This window comes from Pipistrellus hanaki, assembly GCF_964339955.1.
Source record: "Pipistrellus hanaki genome assembly, chromosome: X".
NCBI classification, from domain to species: Eukaryota; Metazoa; Chordata; class Mammalia; order Chiroptera; family Vespertilionidae; genus Pipistrellus; species Pipistrellus hanaki.
This window is the reverse complement of record NC_140524.1, coordinates 13,981,871-14,003,218: the sequence shown is the minus strand read 5'-3', so window position 1 is coordinate 14,003,218 and position 21,348 is coordinate 13,981,871. Positions and strand designations below refer to the sequence as shown.

Below are 21,348 nucleotides of genomic sequence, written 5' to 3'. Positions count from 1 at the left end.
GTTCATTGGCCTGCCTGTGGGGATCGGGCCAAAACCGATTCTCAGATATACCCCAGGTGTTCCTGGATTGCGAGAGGGTGCAGGCCAGGCTGATGGACCCCATCAGTGAATGAATCCATGCACCAGGTCTCTTAGATAACGTTCTATCAATCTATGAAAATAAAACATGCAGGTCTGTTGTGGGTTCTAAAGGGCAATTTTTATATTCAAACAACACTTGCTCTCTTTGAAGCTGGTTTTGTTTTTACTTTAATTTCGTGTAATAACTCATTTTGAACACAATTTTAAAAAGGTCTATAGTCATACAAGAGGTGGGGGGAAATAATAGGGGAAAAGAAGTCAGTGCGAAGGAAAAGGAGGGCACCCTGGTTCCCCAGAGGCATAGACCCATCACACAAACCCTGTGGTGTGTTATTGAAATTTTGTATGGTTTGGGTGCAAAGTGCATTACTGAAGTGTGCATGGGGAAGTCTGGATTTTGAACAATGGCCCCTTCCATCTGGAACACTTTGCTATTTTGCAAATGTTTCAATGGCTCTTCTGAAAGCAATGAAACAACAGCTGGTGGTAATCTCATTTCATGTTGATAGAGCAGTGTTGACCCATTCAGGTCACTCAGTAATTTACAAAACAGAATCTCCTTTCTTTCCCAATGCAGGAAGGGAGTCTCAGCCATGCTGCATTGCAGCATGAGTAGGACCACTGCAGACCAACAGCAGAAAGAGCCCTTTTTTTTACAGACATAACCTATTGGACTCTTCCAGATGAAATCTAGGTTAAGAAGGATCGGAGAGAATATCTATATTAATCACCAGACTTTATCCTATGCTAAGAAATAGCCACAAAATAAGAAGACACTTGCCTCAACCCTGTATCAATTTTCTTTCTGTGAAAACAAGGTAGAGATGTCAAAGTGAGGTGACAATCCTGAAGATAAATCTGAATTATTTGTAATAGCAGTGCTAGCTGGTGATTTAATAGTAATGGAGCAAAATAAAACAGAATGTGACACCACTCCCAGTTAATCAGCACTCCTGCCTATGCCTGTAGCATTTTCCACAATGTGGATAATGGCACGGGAATCTATACCAATTAAAGGGAAATATGCTATTTAGACCTGGAGACCTTCCAGACATCCTTCTTGACAAAGCTATGGCGGCAGAGCTGAGGCAGAGGAGGTTATGGGCTAGCAGGCTGGCATTGTCAGCGGGCAGTTTGGGGTGATCAGGCCAACAGAAGTGGCAGTTTGGGGCAAGCAGGCTGGCAGAGGGGGGAAGTTGGGGGTAATCAGGCTGGCAGGGGGGAGGGACAGTGGGGGCAATCAGGCCAGCAGAGGAGGGCAGTTGGGGGCAATCAGGCTGATGGGGGCGGGCAATTGGGGTTGATCAAACCAGAAAGGGGGGGGGGGCATTTGGGAGAGATCAGGCCAGCAGGTAACGTGCTCAGGGGTGATCAGGCAGGTAGGCAGGTGAGTGGTTAGGAGTCAGCGATCCAGGATTGCGAGAGGGATGTCTAACTGCAGGTTTAGGCCCAATCCCACAGCAATCGGACCTAAATTGGCAGTTGGAGGGGTTCCAGAATGGAGAGGGTGCAGGCAAGGCTGAGGGACACCCTCCAACCCGTGCATGAATTTCATGCACAGGGCCACTAGTTTGAAATAATGGGTGAAGCCAGACTAAGTTTTGAACAAAAAAGTTATTCTAAAGTGCCACTAAAAGTTTTTATAGGGATACATAAAAGATAAAGTTTATGGTACAAAACCGGGAATAATCAATGAATTGAGGATACACAAATAATAAACAAAATGATTCTTGATGTTGGATATTCCATTGCTTTTGCATTATCAGCAGTATCTGGACCAGAACGTTCATCATTTTAAAAACAGGCACTTAACAAAAATAATAGTAATAATAATAATAATAATAATAATAACTTCTGTGGAGTTTTGTTTTAAAAAATGAACAGTATGTTAATAAACACTGACTTTATAATCATTCAAAGTGAGTATACATTTTTAGTCACCATGTATATCTAACTTATAATAGAAACTACATGGGCAAGGGACAGTAGGCCTTGAGAAGTCATGCTGATTCTGATGGTCCAATGGCAAAACAAACAGATGCATGTGGGCCTGTTTATTCCGAGAAATTTGTTGGCATTATCCCAACTACACAATAATGGTGACTCAACTCCACTTAACTCATTCAAATATTTATTTCTAGTAGTTACAGAGGCACAGGCTATATCCCTTTATGCTGCCTTTGTTTTCATGTAATAGAGAAAATAACCTTCCTGTCCAGGTACTTGTTATATAATACTATATATCTGATCTCCTATTAGTTTTTATTGCTGCTATAATAAATTACCACAATCTTAGTGCTTAAAACAACCCAAATTTATTATCTTACAGTTCTGTAGGTCAGAAGTCAGACTTAGGTCTCATTGGGCTAATATCAAGGTATGAGCAGAACTGTGTTCCTTTCTGGAGGCTCAAGGGAAAATTCTGTTTCCTTGTTTTTTCTAGATTCTGGAGACTGCCTGCATTCTTTGGCATATGGCCTATTTCTCCATCATCAAAGTCAGCAATGTCACATCTCTCTAATGCTTCTTCCATTGTGATATCTCTTTCTGACTACAGAAGTAAATATTCTTTGCTTTTGAGGACTCATGTGATAAGAATCAGTCCAACAGGATAATCCAAGATAATCTTCCTATCTCAAGGTCTTGAACCTTAATCATATCTGCAAAGTCCATTTAGTCATGTAATGTAACACATTCACAGGTTCTGAATTAAGGACATAGATACATTTTGGGGTCATTGTTCTGCCTTCCACAGAGCTCAATCATGTTTTTTTGTTTGTTTGTTTGTTTGTTTCTCTTAGAGGTGGTGATGCTAGAAGAACTTCCCCACTTCCACTGGATCTGAAAAGATTATCAGGGCTTACTCAGTCTAAGAAAATCAAAGAAAAGCTTCTATTTTTTTGTCCATTATGGTGGTCATTGAGATGCTCCTTGACCAAGGCCTAGTGGAAAGGCAAAAAGCTCATCAAATCAGCTCTGATGGGCTATAACACTTGGTGTTACAGTATTTTGGGTCCATGATACAACCTCACTATTTAATAGCTCTTCTTTCCTGAGATGAGAAATTGTTTCTACCTAGATCAACAACTTCAATAAAATTATATTTTAAAAGGTGTCTGTTGTTCATAGATGTATAAAGCATATGCACATTTAACACGAAAACCACATTTTCTTTTGCCATATTAGCACATAGCATACTTTTGATTCAATTGATAAATACCTTCTTCATTTAATTGTCTACTAAATAGCAATGCAATTGTATGGAGTGAAGGGAACTCAAAACTCAGCTGAGATGCCATACCCACTTTTTAAGTCAAATTGCTAGGCTTTCATTGAATCATGATTCCATGGCATTTAAAACAAATGTAGGTGGCTAATGTTGAGCAGGAGATCAACTGATTTTTCAATTCAGGGAATCAACGTATTTGCCCCCTCCCCAAAACAAAAGTTGTTTAAGTAATAAAATATTTTACCATACAAATTATCACGCAGAAGGGGGAAAGAGGGACGGTTAATCCCAGTTTCAGTGTGGGAGTTTATACAGGAACTACAACTCATAGACAAATCCAGGCTACCATCCATGCCCAGAGGATTGGTAATGTTTCATATATTTGGGCAGTTGAGACTGTATAATTCAGGTTGGAAAAAAATAATCCCCTTCTCTCAATTTCTTGTGTAATTAAGGAAAATACTGACTTATTTTATCTATTTTTTTAATCCACACCTTAGGATACTTTTCTTCCCTTTTTTTTTTTTTAATAGCAAGTGGAAGAGACAGGAAAGACAGAGAGAAACATAGATGTCTCTCAGATTGATCAGTTGCCTCTTGTACATGCCCCAACCATGGCCTGGGATGGGGAGGGCCCTGCAACAGAGGTACCTGACCTTGACCTGGATCAAACCTGGGACCCTTCAGCCTGCAGGCCGATGCTCTACCCACTGAGACAAACTGGCTAGGGCTTGGTCTATTTCTTTTAAAAGTTCATACAATTCACTAGTAAAGATATTTTGTAAGGCTTTTCTTTGAGGAAAGTGCTTGATTGCTAATGCAATCTTATAAATCTAATCAGATTTTCTATTTACTTTTTTATTCAGTTTTCCTAGTTGGAATATTTCTAGGAATTTGTCCATTTCATGAATCTTACGTCAGTTGTTGTCATGATGTTCCTAAGAACTCTCTTGTAACCCTTCTGTAAACTCTACACCTCAGTTCCCATTGGTAATCTGAGAGAAAGGGACAGGTCCAAGTCTGCATATGGTGTTGAATGTGTGTATGAATGTGTGTTTATGTATGTACACATATGTGTGTTTATCTATGACAGACCAGGGGAGGATGCACAGCACACAGAGAAGGTTGGGTGGCTTCTAGACTCAGGCTGTCTGCCTCACTTCACACACCTGCCCCACTCCCACTGCCCATGGCATCCTGAGCACATTCACTCACCCCTCAGTGGTTGAGGTCCCACACCAGCTCCTTTCACCTAGTGAAGAGCTTGGGACCTCATTGTCTGTGGGTTCCCTTGTACATGCTGCCCACAGCAGTCAGGTTGGGACCTGCCCGTTAGTGGACCAGGCTCTGTCCTCTTCTTTTCCTTCTCTTCCCTGGCCTCACCCAGAATTCCCTGAACAGAGTTTGACACATCAGAATTGCTCAGTCAGAGGGACCCAGCTCATTCCATGTCCTTTTGGTGAAATCAGCTTAGCCTTTTGTGAGCGTAACTTTAAAGAACCATTTTCTCTCACAGCAAGCCTTTGGTTTATGGAAAGTAAAACATCTCAGTACTTCTCTCATGGTGCATGGGGCTCCCTGACATTGAGGAAACCCTGCAGTGCCCAGAAAACATGGATCCTGAGGATATTGTAGAACTGGAACAGCAGGGTGTAGTACTGACCAACCTGAAGCAGAAGTACCCGACTGCACTTTCAAACCCAGGTGGTTACTGGAGCGCATACCCAAGAAAGGGGGAAAGGCTGTCTTCCAGTTAGGCATCCACAGCACCTGATCCCTTAGGGGCAGGAGGACTCCACAGGAAAGTTACCAAGAATCCAGCTGAATCATGACCATCAATGGGCCATGATGCCGGGGATGTAGAACTGAATTGGTGCTGCCGTGGAGAGCACTACCCACCATCTGCTGTTTGCGTAAACAGATTTCTGTGCCCAGATATAGGTTACTGTCCTCGTGAGATGCCTCTCTGGGATCATTGTCTCAAGACTCTGACTTTAGGGAAAAGGGAAAGCTGCCATGAAATATCTTGGTGCTATCACTCTTTTTGGTCCTTCTCTTTTCTGAGTTGTACAAAGAAAAATGCTTTAGGAGAACAGGTTAGTGTTTGGGGCTTTCTTACATATTTTCTCCTCTCTGTCTGGTCAAACTCACAGAACACTTCAGCAGCACCCAGGAGACCTTATGGGAGGTCTGGGAGTGAGCACTGAATGATTGCCCAAGAGTGACCAGCAGTGATGACCTCATTCACCGTGAAGGGGCATCAGACTTTGAAACAAAGTGCCTGTCTGTCCTGGCAAGTGACTTATCTGCTATAAAAGTGTCCCTTGGCTCATGAGGGCATGTGTTAGACATGTCACAAAGCTACCTCATGATACAAGATCTGAAATGTAGCTCTGATAAAAAAAAAGTGATGGGTAGAATTTTTTTGTTTTCCTGTGTGGGCAATATTTTATTTATTTGTGTCCCTTCTAGCAGGGTTACTAATGGTTGTTAGCTGTGATGATGATGGGCTTTCTCCCGGGTGTTAACTGGAATGGCCTATATTCTAAGCCAGATTGGCTCTGTCATATACCACTTAGCAGATGGGGTGGCCTGGGTTCTATGTGGGCCTCCCTGGAACTTGAGCTACAGATACTCAGATGTTTATCAGAAACTTCCTGGAATCATAGTAAAGATCCTTCTGTTTCAAGATGCATGAGTAATGTAAGATGATTCCCCCAAGATCAGGAGCCAGGCAGTTCTGTCTCCTGTCCAGTAGGCAGAGCTCAGGGAACCAGATCTTCCTGGGCTTGCCTCAGGACTTCCTAGCCAGATCCTTGACTGAGTGGGTGAAAATAAAAGAGGACAAGAGGGACAGACATCTTTCTGGGGCCAGGATTTCTAGCCTCCTCAGGCTCATCTGACGAGGTGTGTGGATTGGAAACAGAAGAACAAGTACTCACAATTCTCATTGGATTTTTTTTTATTTTTCTACTATTTAGTTTTGCTTTCCATTATTTAAGCCAAAATTGATTCATGGTTACAAAGTAATGACTATTTTCTGTCAATGTGATGTTAGTGGTCTACATTGTCCTTGAACTGCTCACTGAGTGAACACTTGTCATTTGAGGGCCCCTCTTCTTCCTCCTCCTTGTCAGGGCCCTCAAGTGGGGCCATGACTGAAAAGCCAGCCATCAGGGTGGAATAACAGGCATTGTATGAAGACATCACTGAACAATGGAGTGGGTCATTTGGCGGGCTTGTAGGCACATCCCCTGTGCCATCAGTTCCTGCAGTTTCCAGGGGTACAAACATATTCCCAGACATGTCCTCCCCACTTGGACCACCTGCCTCACTTGGGCATTGGACCTCCATGGCACTTCTTGTAGGCTGCAGACCCAAGTACTTGAAAAATTCTGTTGCACTGGGTCCCCAATCATTTTTGGCATTCCTCTGGGCCTTTTCTTCAGCATCATTGTAGTCAATTGTTGGGGGGTATCTTGTGTGGGCCATCTTCTTCTTTCTCTTGGGAGATGTTGCACTGGTCCCTGGCAAAGCATGAGTCTTCTGGTTGTCTTTTGTCATGATGTTCTCAAGAAGCCAAGGCTTGTCTCTCTGGAAATTGCTGTTTTGGTAGATCTGAAACAAAATTAATTATTTTAGTCATTTGGAGAGAAAATATATCTATTTGACATTAACTGGACTTTCAGAGTCTTTAGCCATCCCTGCAGGTTATCTCTAAGGGGGCTATAGTTTCATATAAAAATCTATGCTTTCTCATCTTTCATGTCAAAAATGGTTAGAACCTGAAAATGAAGCCCTCCAGGTATATCATTTTTCTGGGTCTACTAGGAAGATGTTTGAGTAACAAACAACATAGGAAATGGGAGAACTTTCTACTTTACCATTATTTTGTTCCTTGGAGAGCAAACTGAAGAATCACCAGGACGTATTTTGCTGAAACCATGGAGGTTCAGCAAGCGGATAAAACTCTTCAGGCTGTTCGATTCAAAGATTTGCTTCTCACCCCTTCGACAGAGAATCTCCCTCCGGAAAAGGTTTTCCTTGATGATCACGGTGTCTCCATCGTCATTCCAGTGCACAGACTGGAAGGCATCATCCTCCACTATCCTCCAAAGCTTTCTTGGGAAGGATGGCCCATGAAGAATGTTGTTTCCTTCCACATTGGCGGTGCTTTGATTTGGGGCCTGTGGTTGAGGGTTGTCTTGTGGGCTTGGATCTTGGCTCTTTTCTTGGCCCCCATGCCTCTCCAAAGCCTCCCTGAGACCCACATGGGGATCTGGGGATGTATCATATTGGACCAGTATTGGTGGCTGCCCATCCTCTGATGGGGCCAGCCTGGCTTCCTGCATCTCATTGGTACTCTGACTAGCCATGTTGATGATCTACATCAACAAGCATTTGGTACCCTAGATCCTATCTCTTCAAAAGTGAGATCAGAAATGCCTGTGGTCACAGCAGCGATGCCCTATATATACTATCCTCAAAATTCTAGAGTCTCTGTTGTGAGGCAACCAGCTGCTTAAGTCATGTGATGTCACAGAGGTGACTTATGGCTGCTCTGCAGAGTGGGCCCTGGCCAAGTATGGGGGAGGGGATATCTTTAGAGCCCCCATCTTCTCTCTTTTCAAATAGTACAAAATATAGTGGTCAGGTTAATAGAAAATGTGCTCATCTGATTCCAGAAAAATTGTTTAGTGTTGCTAGTTCACTGGATGCGTTGAGAGGTCACAATCCTATCTCTACCCCCATCTCTACAGAGAGAAGGGGGTATGGTTGGTGGACTCTTTGTTGTTCAAGGGCCAGGTCCTGGTTAGTCCAAACTTGGGCAACCTCCAATACTGCCTGGGTCAGATGGGCCCCTGGGGGACTGTTGCTCCCAGAAAATGGTGGTTCCCTAGTCTCAGTAGGTAGCCCCCCTCTTCAGTGCACCCCTCACAAGATTTCTGCTTTGGTCTCTTCCAGCTGTGTTTACTGGTTAGTAGATCCTGCTCAGATGAGCCCAAAAGAGTCCTATTTTCTTAGCTCTGGGTCGAGTTGTCCCCAGAATAGGGCTGTGCTCCAGCACAGGTGGGAACGTCCCACTCCTCAACCTCAATGCTACCCAAAGCACCTGAGAGAAGACATTCAACATGGTGTTGTAGTGGGAATGGACAGATGCAGCCTCTGATGTCCTATGGAGCCCCCTCTTGAGCTTGGCTTGCCCCCAAATCTCACCACTCTCAGGTTACAATGGCATTGGCTTTAGTTTCTATGTCTTCCACGTAGGAACTCTTCTTACTCCCCAACATGAGTTCACTTAGGGACACCTGCATTAGTCTTCTCAAATCACCCTCCCCACACCCTCAGATTCAGACTCCCTTGAGGCCTCCCTTATGCCCCATTTCCGTTCTTCAGTGAAGTGGATGGGCTTTGGCTCTGCCAGATTTCCAGCTTCCCACTTCCAAATTGGATCTCCTCAGGTTCTTCCCCTTTTCATTACTGATTTGCTTAGGCACATACCTGGCTCTGGGGAAACAAAGCATTCTATTGACTCACTCTCATGCCAGCCCTGTTCTACTTGCCAGAAGCCCATGTGTTCCTCTCCTGCCATAGCCCTGAAGATGGGTATATTGAATCATTTTGTTTGCTCTTGGGTTAGATCCTTTTCTAAAACCAAAAACCCTACTCTAAACAGATTCACTACCAAGTTAAATTCTAACTTTTTTAGCTAGCTGTGACTGAAGGAAGCTGATATGAAAATAATCATAAATATGTAGTTGAACATAGATAAGAGCTTGGGTGTGGAATGGCACAAAAGCAAAATTCAAGTCATCTTCACTACAGAGGAGAGGACACTATGGTGATTTTTGTGATCCATGTTCTGTAGTTGTTGTGGACAAGTTGGTCTTAATAATCACTCTGTATAGGGGGATAGAGTGGTATCATGAATGGGCACCACCTGCATGGGTCCTAGGTTTTTGTCTCAGCCCTGCCACTAAGTGGCCTCATTTTTACCCTATTTATAAACAGTGGGGTCAATGCTTTGTTGCTAAAAGTTGAGTACAAAGGCATTTAGGAAGAAAATTCCCCAAGGTGCCCCTCACCCTAATAAGTGCATCCTTAATGGAGCCCCTGGGTTTAGACTCAGGCTCAGTCCATGGTGTTTGTGCTTCTAAACAAGTTTACAAAGTATTCATTCAAGAATCAGTCTATTCTTGGAGGACATGCCCCAGAGGCTAAGAATGGGCTTCTTTACAGCCAGGGGTTGGGGGGCGGGGGAGGCTCCTAGTATCTCTGGTTAAACAGCCAGCTCCATTCTGTTGCCTGCCTACCAAAGTATTGTTTCTGAAGGGAGTTCTTTAAAGGCTGAAAGGGAGGGTTCCTTGTGGCCTTTGCTAGCTCATGACTCTGCGGGTTACTTATTCAATGGAATTTGCCCATTTCATGGGAGGGAAATTGGAGAGAAGGCTCTAGAAACCATAGTCTGGCATCTCATGAAGAACAGGTGTTTACTTGGTATGATTTAGGCACTCAATGCTAGTGTCCCACTGATTCTGTAGGATCATTAGCTAATATTATTTCATTCAAAAGCCACTGAAGTTCCACTGTGGAGAAGAATATAGGACATTGAGTTCATCTTCTCCTCTGAAGATGAAATGTTCACACTGCTGACTTCAGTGGAGTTGATGAAAGGCAGTATGAAAATGGCATTCCTCTGTTAAGCCTGCTCAGTCCCAGAAATTTAACCCTGGGCCCACAACCACCAGTCAGACAGTGTTTATTAGGCACCATGCTCTCCAGAACTCCAAAGGTCCCAGAGATAACCCACGTGTGTTGCTGCCTTATGAACAGAGCCCCCAGAGTTAGGTGGCTGCAATTCATGCAGCACAGCTGACTGGACTTCCTGGACAGCCACCTCCGAGGGAAAGTGATTTCAGTCTTGACTTGGCTGTTGTTGCTTTTGTACAGCCTTGCAGCCATAGAGAAAGAGCTGAGCTCTGGACTATGGAGCCCTTGAGGCTAGTCTGGCTGCCAAGTGTAGATAAAAGAAAGCCTTGTGTTTCCAAGACCTCAAACCACGCCCCCAGAGCTCGTGAGCAACCTCACTTAGACACAGGAGCCTCCTCTCCAATGCCAGTCTTTCAGCTGTTCCCTTGACCTCCTCCCTTAGTCGAGTTGGGCTGCCATAACAAAATACCACAGACTGAGTAGCTTATCAACAACATTCTGGAGGCTTGAAGTCCAAGAATAAGGTACCATAGTGCTTCAGTGAGGGCCCTCCTTGCTGTGTCCTCACATGGTGGAAGGAGCATGGATCTCTCTGGAGACTCTTTATAAGGTGCTATTCCCATCCCTGAGGGCTCAGCCCTCATGACTTAAGCACCTCCCAAAGGCCCAACCTCCTAATGCTGTCAGCTTTAGGGGTTAGGGTTGCAACATCAGCCTTTTACGGGGACACAAACAGTCAAAACAATGCACTCCCTTCTGGACAATGCTCTCCTGACCCAAAAACCCATAAAGGGTCTCCTGCTGTGAAGGATTCTTCTCTTCCTCAGGCCTGTTCAGACCCCATTCAAGTAAAGCTCCTTGTGTATTGATGTGTCTCTTGGTCAGATCTTCTTTCTGGATCAGCTCCCAATCATAGGTGAGGCCCACAGTGGTGACCAGGACATAGCAGTGGTCATTAGGTCTACTTCCCTCCCATCAATTCCAAATCCCAGCCGTATGCACTGTAGATTTTCGATGAAATCCGCAGGCACCCAACAGTGATGTGGCACACTACAAGTTCCTTTGGGGCCCCAGGGCCCACGCTGAGACCACCAAGTTGAAAGTCCTTGAATTTTTGTTCAGGGATGATAGAATGAATCCTAGTTCCATCCCATCCCTGTCTGAAGAGGCTATGAGTGGCAAGGAAGAGGGGTCCTAAGCCAAGTTGCACCCGGGCACGTTTCAGGTCCATGTCTGGCTGCTTCTCGAGCTGGGTATGATGTGAGGCTAATTCTTCACTTTACATAAGGCCCAGGGTAAGTTGGGGTGGGGGAGTTGGTGAAGTGCTGTAGCATCTTTGGGTACCTGTGATGATTTTGAAACTTATCCTTGTTTTGTATGGAAATTTTTCAAATGCTGTTTCTTTTCATAGAAGGCTTCACAAGCTTCAGCATCTAAGTGTGTGAATGACATTGACCAAACCTATATTTGTACTACCCAGTTAAAAAATGATCCTGCACCGTAGGAAATCCTGAGGGGTCCCAGGGCCCACGCTGAAACTAGCAAGTTGAAAGCCCTGAAATATTAGCTCAGGGCCAATAACAAGGATCCCAGGTTCTTCCTTGCCCTGTTTGAAGGGGTGGAGAGCAAAGAAGATTAAAGGGTCTCATGGGGCTTCTTCACCAGCTTAGTTGACACTGTGGAAACTGTGGGTTCTAAAGGTTAGCTACTATTGAAGATGCTGAGCAGAAGCAGGGATTTGGGGAAGTGTTGTGGCATTGTGGTTGTGTGTCTACATTTTCCTTGTCCAATGCAGGTGATTTCATTTTTAATCCTCACTCATGATAATCCTTCTTCTCTGCTCCTGCCACATCCTGGGCGCAGTAGTGCCCCCTCCAGTATTGGTCCTGGTATGGCAGTGATCTCTGCAAGTGTGAGCCCCTCCTGATTGAGGATTTCGGGGTCCTCGGGCTTCAGAACGGAGGGCACTACAGAATCCACCTCCTCGTGCTCCTGTCAGCTCTTCCGGCCCTGGGTGGGGCTGTCAGGCTGAGCACATGCCTCCACATGCCCGGGAATCTGGGGGAGTCGAGCAAGGTCTGAGGGAGACAGACTCGGGTCCGCAGAGGCCAGGGGCCCTGGTGTTGTCAGATGCCGGAGGGGAACAGAGTCACCACGTCCAGGCCTCTAGACCTGATCTCTGCCCCTGCTCTCAGGCTGGGGGACCCCAGAAAGCCCTTCCGGAAGTCTGCCCACTGACTTCCGCCCCGGAGGTCTGAGCGAGGAGAGCGAGCGCCATGTTTGGGAGGCCGGCTTCGGATCGCTAGAGTGACGGAGCCCAGGTATGACCCTGAGGGACAACTGAGGCCCCGGGACCCAGGGAGACCCCGGGGTGGTGGTGGTGGTGTCTGAGCAGGATTTCCTGCACCCCTCGCCCGCCTCCTGAGAGAACTGGGGGTAGGGCGGGGGGGGCTGTCTCAAGGACAAGCGGTGAGGGGAGGGCTCTCAGATCTGCAGGACCCAGACTCTGCCTGGAGCCCGGTGAGGACCCCACGGAGGGCCCCGGGGTCCAGTTCAGTCCCTGCCGGGAGCCCTGGGCACTGAGGCCCACGGACTGCCCTTCGGGTCTCCGGTCTCAGGCTCCCAGTTCACAGAGGGAGGGCCAGGGCCTGCAGGCCTCGTGGTGACGTCCACCTGCGAATCCAGGGAGCTGAGCGCCATCTTGGGAAGCCGGCTTCGGGCCGGAGGAGGGGACAAGCTGAGGGGAGCGCTCTCAGGTCGGCGGGAACCAGACTCTGCCTAGAACCCGGGTGAGGACCCCATGGAGGTCCCCAGGGTCTAGTTCAGCCCCTGCCTGGAGCCCTGGGCAATGAGGCCCACGGACCGCCCTTCGGGTGTCGGGGTTGAGGCCTCCGTGTGGGGTCCGGGCTCCGGTTCACAGAGGGAGGCCCAGGGCCTGCAGGCCTCATGGTGACGGCCGTCTGTCCCTGGGGGGAGACAAGGTGACTCCGGGCCCCAGAGCGGTCAGTCCCGGGAGCCCCAAGGTGCGGGGTGACCCCCAGCTTCGAGGACTGACTTCGCTTCTTCCGGGAGGAGACACTCGGGGGCTCCGTGTCATGGCCGAGTGTCAGGTCGGCAGAGGCTGTCAGGAATCTGCCTGGAGTCAGTGTGGGGACCCGGAGGGAGATTGGGGGCCCTGGACCCCAGAACAGTGTCCATCGGGCAGGCCTCCCGGGGTGGGGGAGGGTAACCTCACACATTGTGCTTTGTGAGTTCTGCATTGGGTCTGAGAGACATTGGGGGTTTTGTAGGAGGAGTAGGGCTTCAGGCATCAGGGAAGGGGAATCTCAGATGCTGATACTGTCTAGTTGAGGACCCTGAGGGAGATTGGGGGACCCTGGACTCCAGAACAGTGTCTGTCCCGCAGGCCTCCTGGGAGTGAGGGAGGGGTGATCTCGCACATTGAGCTTTGTGAGTTCTGCATCTAGGTCTGAGAGACAATGGGGGTTTGGCAGAAGGAGCTGGGCTTCAGGCAGTAGAGGGGGGACCCCAGGTCCTGCTGCTGTCAAGTTAAGGATCCTGAGGGAGAAATAGGCGACACTGGGCACCAGAATACTCTGTCCTAGGAGGACTTGTGTGTGGGGTGATCACAGACATAGTTTCCTGACTTCCCCATCCAGGTCCAGTGTAAGGAGCAGAGCCACAGGTCAGTTTAGGGAGCACTAAAGTGACCCTGGACCCCCCAATGTTGGGGACCCTGGCAGAAAGGGCTGGATGTTGCAAACTCCTACTATTGCCACATGCCTGTGGATTGGGGGATCTTGGGGATGTGAGGACCTAGGCATGAGAGTTAACCCAAGATCAGCAGTGGGGTAAGTCCCAGGATCTGCCCGGTGTGAACACCCAATCCCGTGAAGCCTCAATGCACACCCCCTTCTCAGAAAAGGAGGGATGATTCAAAGGCCAGCTGTCCACAGCCCTCAACCCGGAAAGGAACAACAGTGGATCTAAGTGGCACACTCCTTTCTATTATGTGTGGGAAAGTGGGGAGTCCTCGGTGAGGTGGGGTCTTTCTCTAAGGGGGAGAGAGAGAGTATCCCAGGTGGGACGCATGGAGGTAGGGCCTGCCCTGGCAGGAGTAAAAATGAATAACCTACAGGGGCACCGGGAATGCAACCAGGACAGAGCGCCCAGTACCTGCTCTCAGCATTTTGTGATGATGGCAGGGATCCTGGGGGTTGGGACAGAGGGGGGGGGGGGGGTGGAGAGGGGATATGGTAGCCACCTGAGGCTACCCCTGGAGTTTGTGCGATGTAGTGCCTCTGAATTTGTCTCTTGGGGCTCTCAGGTAGGTGAAGACCTTGGTCTGAGTGGACCAAGTCCGGTCATCTGAGGAAGGGTATCCGCTCAACAGTGACAAGAGTACTGGGTCTGGCCAAAGTGAAGGAGAGGACCCCGAGGAAGGAGGGAGTGTACCCCAATCCCTGAGACAAAAACGGGACACCACAGAAATCCAGCCTTCCCCTAATTTCAGCCCTAGAAACCTTGGGCTAGGCTGTCAGTCTAAGTCCCTCCTGATTTTTAGATTGGTGGTCTGGGTGAGGGGAGAGCCTTGATCTGAGGGTCTGGACAGAAGTTGAGTCAGGTTCCCATGAGTTGGCAGGGTGGTCACAATGAGGAATGAGGGCACCCTTGAAACAAGCATACATAAAGCCCAAGGTCTGCAGAGCCACTTTTGTCAGGAATGGGGAGAGCTGGTATTGTGGATGTACTGGCTCCCCTCACTTCCTCTGCTGTTGTCTAGGGAGATGAGGCCTTTCCTTTAGGAGGGTAACCTCAAGTCAGCAGATGCAGTTGCTTCAATTCCTGGACAGTGAAAGGGTAAAGACTTAGTGGGACAGATGGAATCAATAGAGTAAGGTGGCACATTATTGTTCCTTGGTGACACCTATTAGACTCTGGGGTCCCCACAGGCCTGTGAGAGAAAGGGAGTGTGAGGGGCCTCAGCTGAGAAACGCTGTTCTTGGGTCCAGGGTCCCCCAATCTCCCTCAGGGTCCTCAACTCTTCATCAGCAGGACCTGGGGTCCCCCCTCTGCTGCCTGAATTCTTGCCCCTATTAGATGTGGGGCCACCCGAAGTCCTTCTGGTTACTCTCAGAAGTGCGTGTCTTGTTCTGAGAGTTTTGTCTCAGGCCAGCAGAGGGGGAGAAGAAGGCCCTGCCCGGGGACTGGTGAAAACCCTCAGTGAGCACAGAGGTGATCATCAGGACAGAGGAGACCCCACAACACCCAATCCCACCTCACCACATGTCTTTCCCAGAGCCTTGGGCTGTGCCAGCTACACCCTGAGGAACCTTCTCACTTCCTCCTTCAGGATCTTTTTGGACAGGCCAGTGAGGAGAGAACCGTGTGAGGCCCGAGAACACCCCTAAAAAAGAGACCTGTATGTCACCTTTGTCCGATCTGCCTAGGGTGCCTTTCTCAGCTGGGGCCCCTCACACTCCCTTTCTCTCACAGGCCTGTGGGTCCCCATTGCCCACCTTCCCACACTCTGTCACTGTCCCAGCACGAGTCACCATGCATCGCCATCAGATGAGTGAGCTTTGTAAGCCCGAGGAAGACCATCAGGACCCAAGGGAGAACCAGGAACTGGTGGCAGTGCAGCTGTTCAGCGCTGAGAGGAAGGAAGAGGCTGTGTCTCCCTCCCTCCCAGTCCTATTCCAAGAGAGCCTAAAGGAGGCAGCTGCTGCTGAAACACCGAGTCCTCAGGGTGCCTGCCTTCCCCCCACTGCCATGGCAGCCTCTCCATGTAGCCAACCTGAAGATGAGAGCTCCAGCAGCCCAGATAAGGAGAGGCCAAACAGCAGGTTGGGCTCTGAAGAGGCTGAGTCCACTCTCCAAGGCGCCCTATGTTTGAAGAAGGCTTACCTGGTGGCATTCCTGCTCCTGAAGTATTGCACAAAAGAGCCAACCACAAAGGCAGAAATGCTGAGTATGGTCATCAAAGTGCACCAGGGCCACTTCTCTGAGATCTTCGACGCAGCTTCTGAGTGCATGCAGCTGGTCTTTGGCATTGATGTGAAGGAAGTGGACCCCAGAACCCACACCTATGTCCTGGTCACCACCTTGGGCCTCACCTATGATGGGATGGTGGGCTATGGGCACAGGTTTCCCAACACTGGCCTCCTGGTTACAGTTCTGTGGCTGATTGCCGCAGAGGGTGACTGTGCCTCTGAGGAGGAAATCTGGAAAGCCCTGCATATCAGGGGGGTGCATGATGGGAAGGAGCATTGTATCTATGGGGAGCCTAGAGAGCTCCTCACCAAAGTTTGGGTGCAGGAACAGTACCTGGAGTACCGGCAGGTGCCCAATAGCCAGCCTGCTCGCTATGAGTTCCTATGGGGTCCCAGAGCCCACGCTGAGACCACCAAGTTGAAAGTCCTGGAGTTTCTGGCCCAGATCAACGGGAGTGATCCCAGATCCTTCCCACACTGGTATGAGGAGGCTTTGAGAGAGGAGGAGCAGAGAGCCCAGGCCAGAATTAGCACCACAGCTGATCCTAGTGCCATGGCCAGTGCAAGCTCTTCTGCCAAGTCCAGTCGCTTCTTCTGCCCTCAGTGAAGTCCAAGGCAGATTTTCTTACTTTGTGTTTTAAGAGGGAAGTCAATGATCCAAGCGGTAGAGGGCTAGGCTAGGGGATTATAGTGAATAACATCTGTGTGTCTCTGTTCCATTTGGGTTGACTTAGAAATGTATCTTCTTTTATTTTTGGTATTTTATAATGTTACTTTAAGTAGAATGTTTTTTAGCTTCAGAATCTAAGTTTACAAATGACATGCATCACACGTTGATTGTAATTTAACTTAAGACAAAGAACTTTGCTATTTGGTAAAAAAGAAAAAAATGGGAATCCTTCATTGTATTTGTACTCTGTAACCAGATAATGTGGACTCGGAATAGGCTTTTTTAAAAAATTTTTTTTAGTGTGAAAGAGCAAAGCTGTAAAAACAGATAAAATAGTTAATTTTTGAATGCCTGTATCATATTTAGTCTGTCATTCTGTAAAAACAAAATATATATACCTGGATTTTTCTTAGCTTATTCAAGAATGTAGAAAAATAAACAGTAAAAGACTCTTCTCACTGGTTCATGTGCACCCTAAACATTCACTGAGCCTCTGTCCTCACAGGAAAAGGCAACCCAGCCAGAGAAAGGGAGGGGACGCAGAGCAGGAGCCTGGAGCCAGGACTGGAAGGACACTGTTTGGGAAGGGAGTAAACACAGGCAGCTTTTGTTCCACAAGCCTTGTCTTTGAGAGTGGGCATATTTCCATACACAGGAGGACATATTAGCTGAAGTGAGATTTATGTTCTTTAAGACAGGAGGGGAGAGTCACCCAGAGTGGGGGGTTGCTCATGTGGAGTGTGGTACTGAGGCTCAGACCCTATGATGTTGATGTGGAGCCACCGGTTATGACTGTCCTATTATATTACAGGCCAGGTCCTCAGCCCCTTGGAATCCAAGCTCCATCAGGTATTAGGACCCCCTTCCCCAGGGAAAAGGCAAGGACAGTGGGTGATGTAGTCAGGGCCCCCATGATCCAGGGCCATCTATTCTTCCCTCTGTGCCACCTTCCCTACCACCGTTATTTGAGGATTGAATTCTAGGATTTGTGGATCATGCCCATCTCAGGGCCTGATATGGGCATGGTGTGTGTGTGTACTGGTGTCAATTCTTCCTGCTCCAGTTATTCCTTTCTCTGGGCTGCAGTGGGGCCAGAGTGCCTGCTGACAGCAGATGGCAGTGGTGCAGCCAGGGGATAGAGGAGGGTGGCTCCCAAAGGGGCCAGAGGGAGACACTTGACAGGATCTGAGCTGAAAACGTGGTGTCCCAGGGCCCAGCTGAGGTTGCATCCCAAGTATTTGCAACCAGCGGCCCGGGAAGAAGGACCAGGGTGCTTGGGATCCTGCAGTGCCTTGGGGTGAAAAGAGGAGGTAGCTGACTGTGCTGCGGTGGGTGGGGGTGAGGTGAAGAGAAGAGTCAAAGCCTAGGAGGGTCTGTGCTGGGAGAGGACTAGAAGCCACTCCCCAGGTGTGAAGGCAAAAAGGCCCTTTCTCCCCCCTCTGTGCTCCCCTGGACTCAGTGACCACATCCTGTGCTGAGTGCCTCTCTTTACCTGTCTTCACCTTCTTCCTTGAGCCGCCCAAAGACTCCATCTGATGGGCGAGGCATCTGCATTTCCATCCCTTTCCATTGGGCCTGGCCGCTGATTGCTTGGGGATAGGAAGAAGGAGCCAAAACTCTGCTCTCGCACCACACCTGTCAGTGGGGTTCCAGGGCCCCAGGGGACACTGGGGAGAGGTCAGCTCACAGACTGTGAACATGGAGGGCTGATGCATGATGCTTATTGACAGTCACACTTGTGGTTTCCCCAGGCCACATGAGGCCCACGGATGTCTAGGGAGATGGAGTTCTCCTGCTCCTCCTTCCCGCAGCCTTATGCAGGCTTGGTCTTAAATGCAGTAAAGACTCTGGAGACTTACTGGCAACCCTAGTGAGTAGCCAGGGCAACTGTACCATCACCACCCACATAGCTCACAAGGACTGGGAAGACGTCCTCAGGCGGGAGCTGCTGCTGGAGAGGCTGGGGTGGAACCCAAGCATGTTCAGGCCCTGCTCTGGGAAGGGAGAAGTATGGCTGAGGAGTGATCCTAGGCAAGACGTGACACCCTGAGCACAGCTCACACCCCTCCAAGAGTACCCCCAGGACCTGGCTCAGGAGTTTGGGGTTGTTTTCTTTAAACCTGTGGTGGTGAGGCTGTGGTTTCTGTAAGCAGCACACCTTCAAAGGGGCAGCAAGGGACCCAGTCTGGGGTTCTGTGAGCAGAGTTTCTATGCCCTGGGTCAAACCCTCTGTCCACACTGGTTCTCAGTCCAATTGGTGACCTGAGGGGCAGGGAAAGGTCCAAGTCTTCATGTGCTGTAGTCCATGTTCACACATGTGTGTTTATGCATGTACACACACACACGTGTGTATATATGTGTGAAAGACCAGGGGAGGCTGTAGAGCTCACAGAGAATGTCGGGTGGCCTCCAGACTCAGGCTGTCTGCTGATCTCACACAGCTGCCCCACCTCCACTGCCCATGGCATCCTGGGATCATTAGCTCATCCCTCAGTGGTTGAGGTCCCACACCAACTTCTTTCACCTGGTGAAGGGCTTGGGAGCTGAATGCCAGTGGGTTCCCCACAGCAGTCAGGGCTCCTCTGACCTGTGTGTGCTGCCCACAGCAGTCAGGCTGGGACCTGCCCTTTATTGGACCAGGCTCTGTCCTCTTCTTTTCCCTCTCTTCCCTGGCCTCACCCAGAATTCTCTGAACAGCATTTGACACATGGGAAGTTCTTTAGGGACCCAGCTCACTCGGTGTCCCTTTGGTGAAATCAGCTTTGCTCTGGAGGGCATAACTTTAAAGAACTCTTTCCTTTGGTTGATGGAAGGAAAAACATCTCAGTGCTTCTCTCATGGTGCACGGGGCTCCCTGACATTGGGGCAACTCTGCAGTGCCCCAAAAATGTGGCTCCTGAGGAAGATGTGGAACTGGAACACCAGGCTGTCCTGACCAACCTGAAGCAGAAGTACCCGACTGCACTTTCAAACCCCATGTGGTTACTGAAGCTCATACCCAGGAAAGGGGAAAGGCTATCTTCCAGGTAGGAATCCCACAGCACCTGATCTCCTAGGGGCAGGAGGACTCCACAGGAAGGTTACTGAGAATCCAGATGAATCATCACCATCAAAGGGCCATCATGCCACAGATGTGGAACTGAATTGGCACTGCCATGGAGAGCACTACCCACCATCTGCTGTTCACGTAAACAGATTTCTGTGCCCTGCTGTAGGCGACTATCCTCGTGAGATGCCTCTCTGGGCTCATTGCCTGTCTCAAGCACTCTGTTTGACTTTAGGGGAATGGGGAAGCTGCCAGGACATATCTTGGTGCTATCACTCTTTTTGGTCTTGCTTATTCCTGGGTTTTATAGAGAAAAAAAGCTGTTTTAGCAGAACTGATTATGGTTTGGGACTCACATCTCTTTGTTCTGGTCAAACTCACAGAACACTTCAGCAGCACCCAGGGATCCTTGTGGGAGGTCTGGGAGCGGGCACTGAATGGTTGCCGGAGGGTGACCAGCCAAGGCATGGCTTCATTCTCGGTGGAAGGGACATCAGACTTTGAAAGAAAGCACCTGTCTCTCCTGGCAAGTGACTGGTCTGCTGTAAGTGTCCCTTGGCTCACGAGGGCTTGTGTTACACATGTCACATAGCTACCTCGGGACCCAAGGACAGATCCGAAATACAGCTCTGATGGAAAAGTGATGGGTAGAGTTTTTTGTTTTCCGTGTGGGCACTCTTTAATTTATTTGTGTCCCTTCTAGCAGGGTTACTAATGGTTGTTAGCTGTGAGGATGATGGGCTTTCTCCTGGGTGTTATCTGGAATGGCTAGACTGGCTCTGGGGTACATACACCACTTAGCAGGTGGGGTGGCCCAGGATGCACGTCTTTCTGGGGCCAGGATTTCTAGCCTCCTCAGGCTCATCTAATGAGGTATGTGGCACAGAAACAGAAGAACATGGACTCACAATTCTTATTGGATTGTTTATTTTGTGGAATTAACAAACTGGAATTTTGCCTTTACTAAAGCTGAAATGGATTCATGGTTACAAAGCCTGTGATACTATGGGCCGGCATTGTTTTTGAGTGAACACTTGTTATCCAAGGAGCCCTCGTGGTCCTCCTCGGACTGGTGAGAGTCCTGAGATGGAGCCACGTCTAAAAGGCCAGATATAAGAGAAGAATAGCATATGTTGTATAAAGACATCACTGAACCTTGTGACGGTTCATTTGGGGGGTTGGGGGACAGATCCCCTGTGCCATCGGTTCCGGCAGTAGCCGTGGGCACAAACATGAAATTACCAGAAGTGTCCTCCCCACTTGAACCACTGGCTGCAATAGGACACTGGACCTCCCTGGCACTGCTCAGGGGCTGAGGAGCGGAGAACTCAAATGCCTGGGTGGAACCAATCCCCATTCATTCTTATCTGTCTCCTGAGCCTTTTGTTTGGCTTCTTTTTTGCTGTCCTCATGGTGTAGTCTTAGAGAGCGTCTTGTGGGGGCCATCTTCTTCTTTCTCTTTGCAGGGCTGGCACTGGTCCCTGGACAAACTCGAGCCACTTGATTGCCTTTTGCCTTAATGTTTTGGAGGAGCCAAGGCTTGTCTCTCTGGAAATTGCTGTTTTGGTAGATCTGAAACAAAATTAATTAATTTAGTCATTTGTGGAGAAAAGATATC

The 21,348-nt window shown here is 48.6% G+C and overlaps 2 protein-coding genes, 1 long non-coding RNA gene and 1 pseudogene across 4 annotated transcripts in view; 2 read left to right on the top strand and 2 right to left on the bottom strand.

Moving 5' to 3' along the window:
- Positions 1-6,364: 6,364 nt before the first annotated feature.
- On the bottom strand, positions 6,365-7,686 carry LOC311615566 (heat shock transcription factor, X-linked member 3-like; the record flags this gene model as incomplete). The annotated part of the gene is made up of 2 exons (XM_084870908.1): positions 6,365-6,928; positions 7,195-7,686. The coding sequence occupies 2 exons, from the start codon at positions 7,684-7,686 to the stop codon at positions 6,365-6,367; spliced, it is 1,056 nt and encodes a 351-aa protein (XP_084727034.1).
- Positions 7,687-15,577: 7,891 nt separating this feature from the next.
- LOC311615565 (melanoma-associated antigen 10-like) lies at positions 15,578-16,621 on the top strand (the record flags this gene model as incomplete). The annotated part of the gene is made up of 1 exon (XM_084870907.1): positions 15,578-16,621. The coding sequence occupies one exon, from the start codon at positions 15,578-15,580 to the stop codon at positions 16,619-16,621; it is 1,044 nt and encodes a 347-aa protein (XP_084727033.1).
- A 1,844-nt stretch (positions 16,622-18,465) lies between these two features.
- LOC311615564 (protein EOLA1-like) lies at positions 18,466-19,740 on the top strand (annotated as a pseudogene). Its single transcript has 2 exons — positions 18,466-18,692; positions 19,562-19,740. The product of its transcript is annotated as a protein EOLA1-like (transcript).
- A 1,407-nt stretch (positions 19,741-21,147) lies between these two features.
- The window catches only part of LOC311615777, a 154,217-nt gene continuing 154,016 nt past the window's right edge, over positions 21,148-21,348 (bottom strand). The window contains exon 4 of the long non-coding RNA XR_014793807.1: positions 21,148-21,302. This is a non-coding gene — a long non-coding RNA (uncharacterized lncRNA). The remainder of the gene's footprint in view (positions 21,303-21,348) is intronic.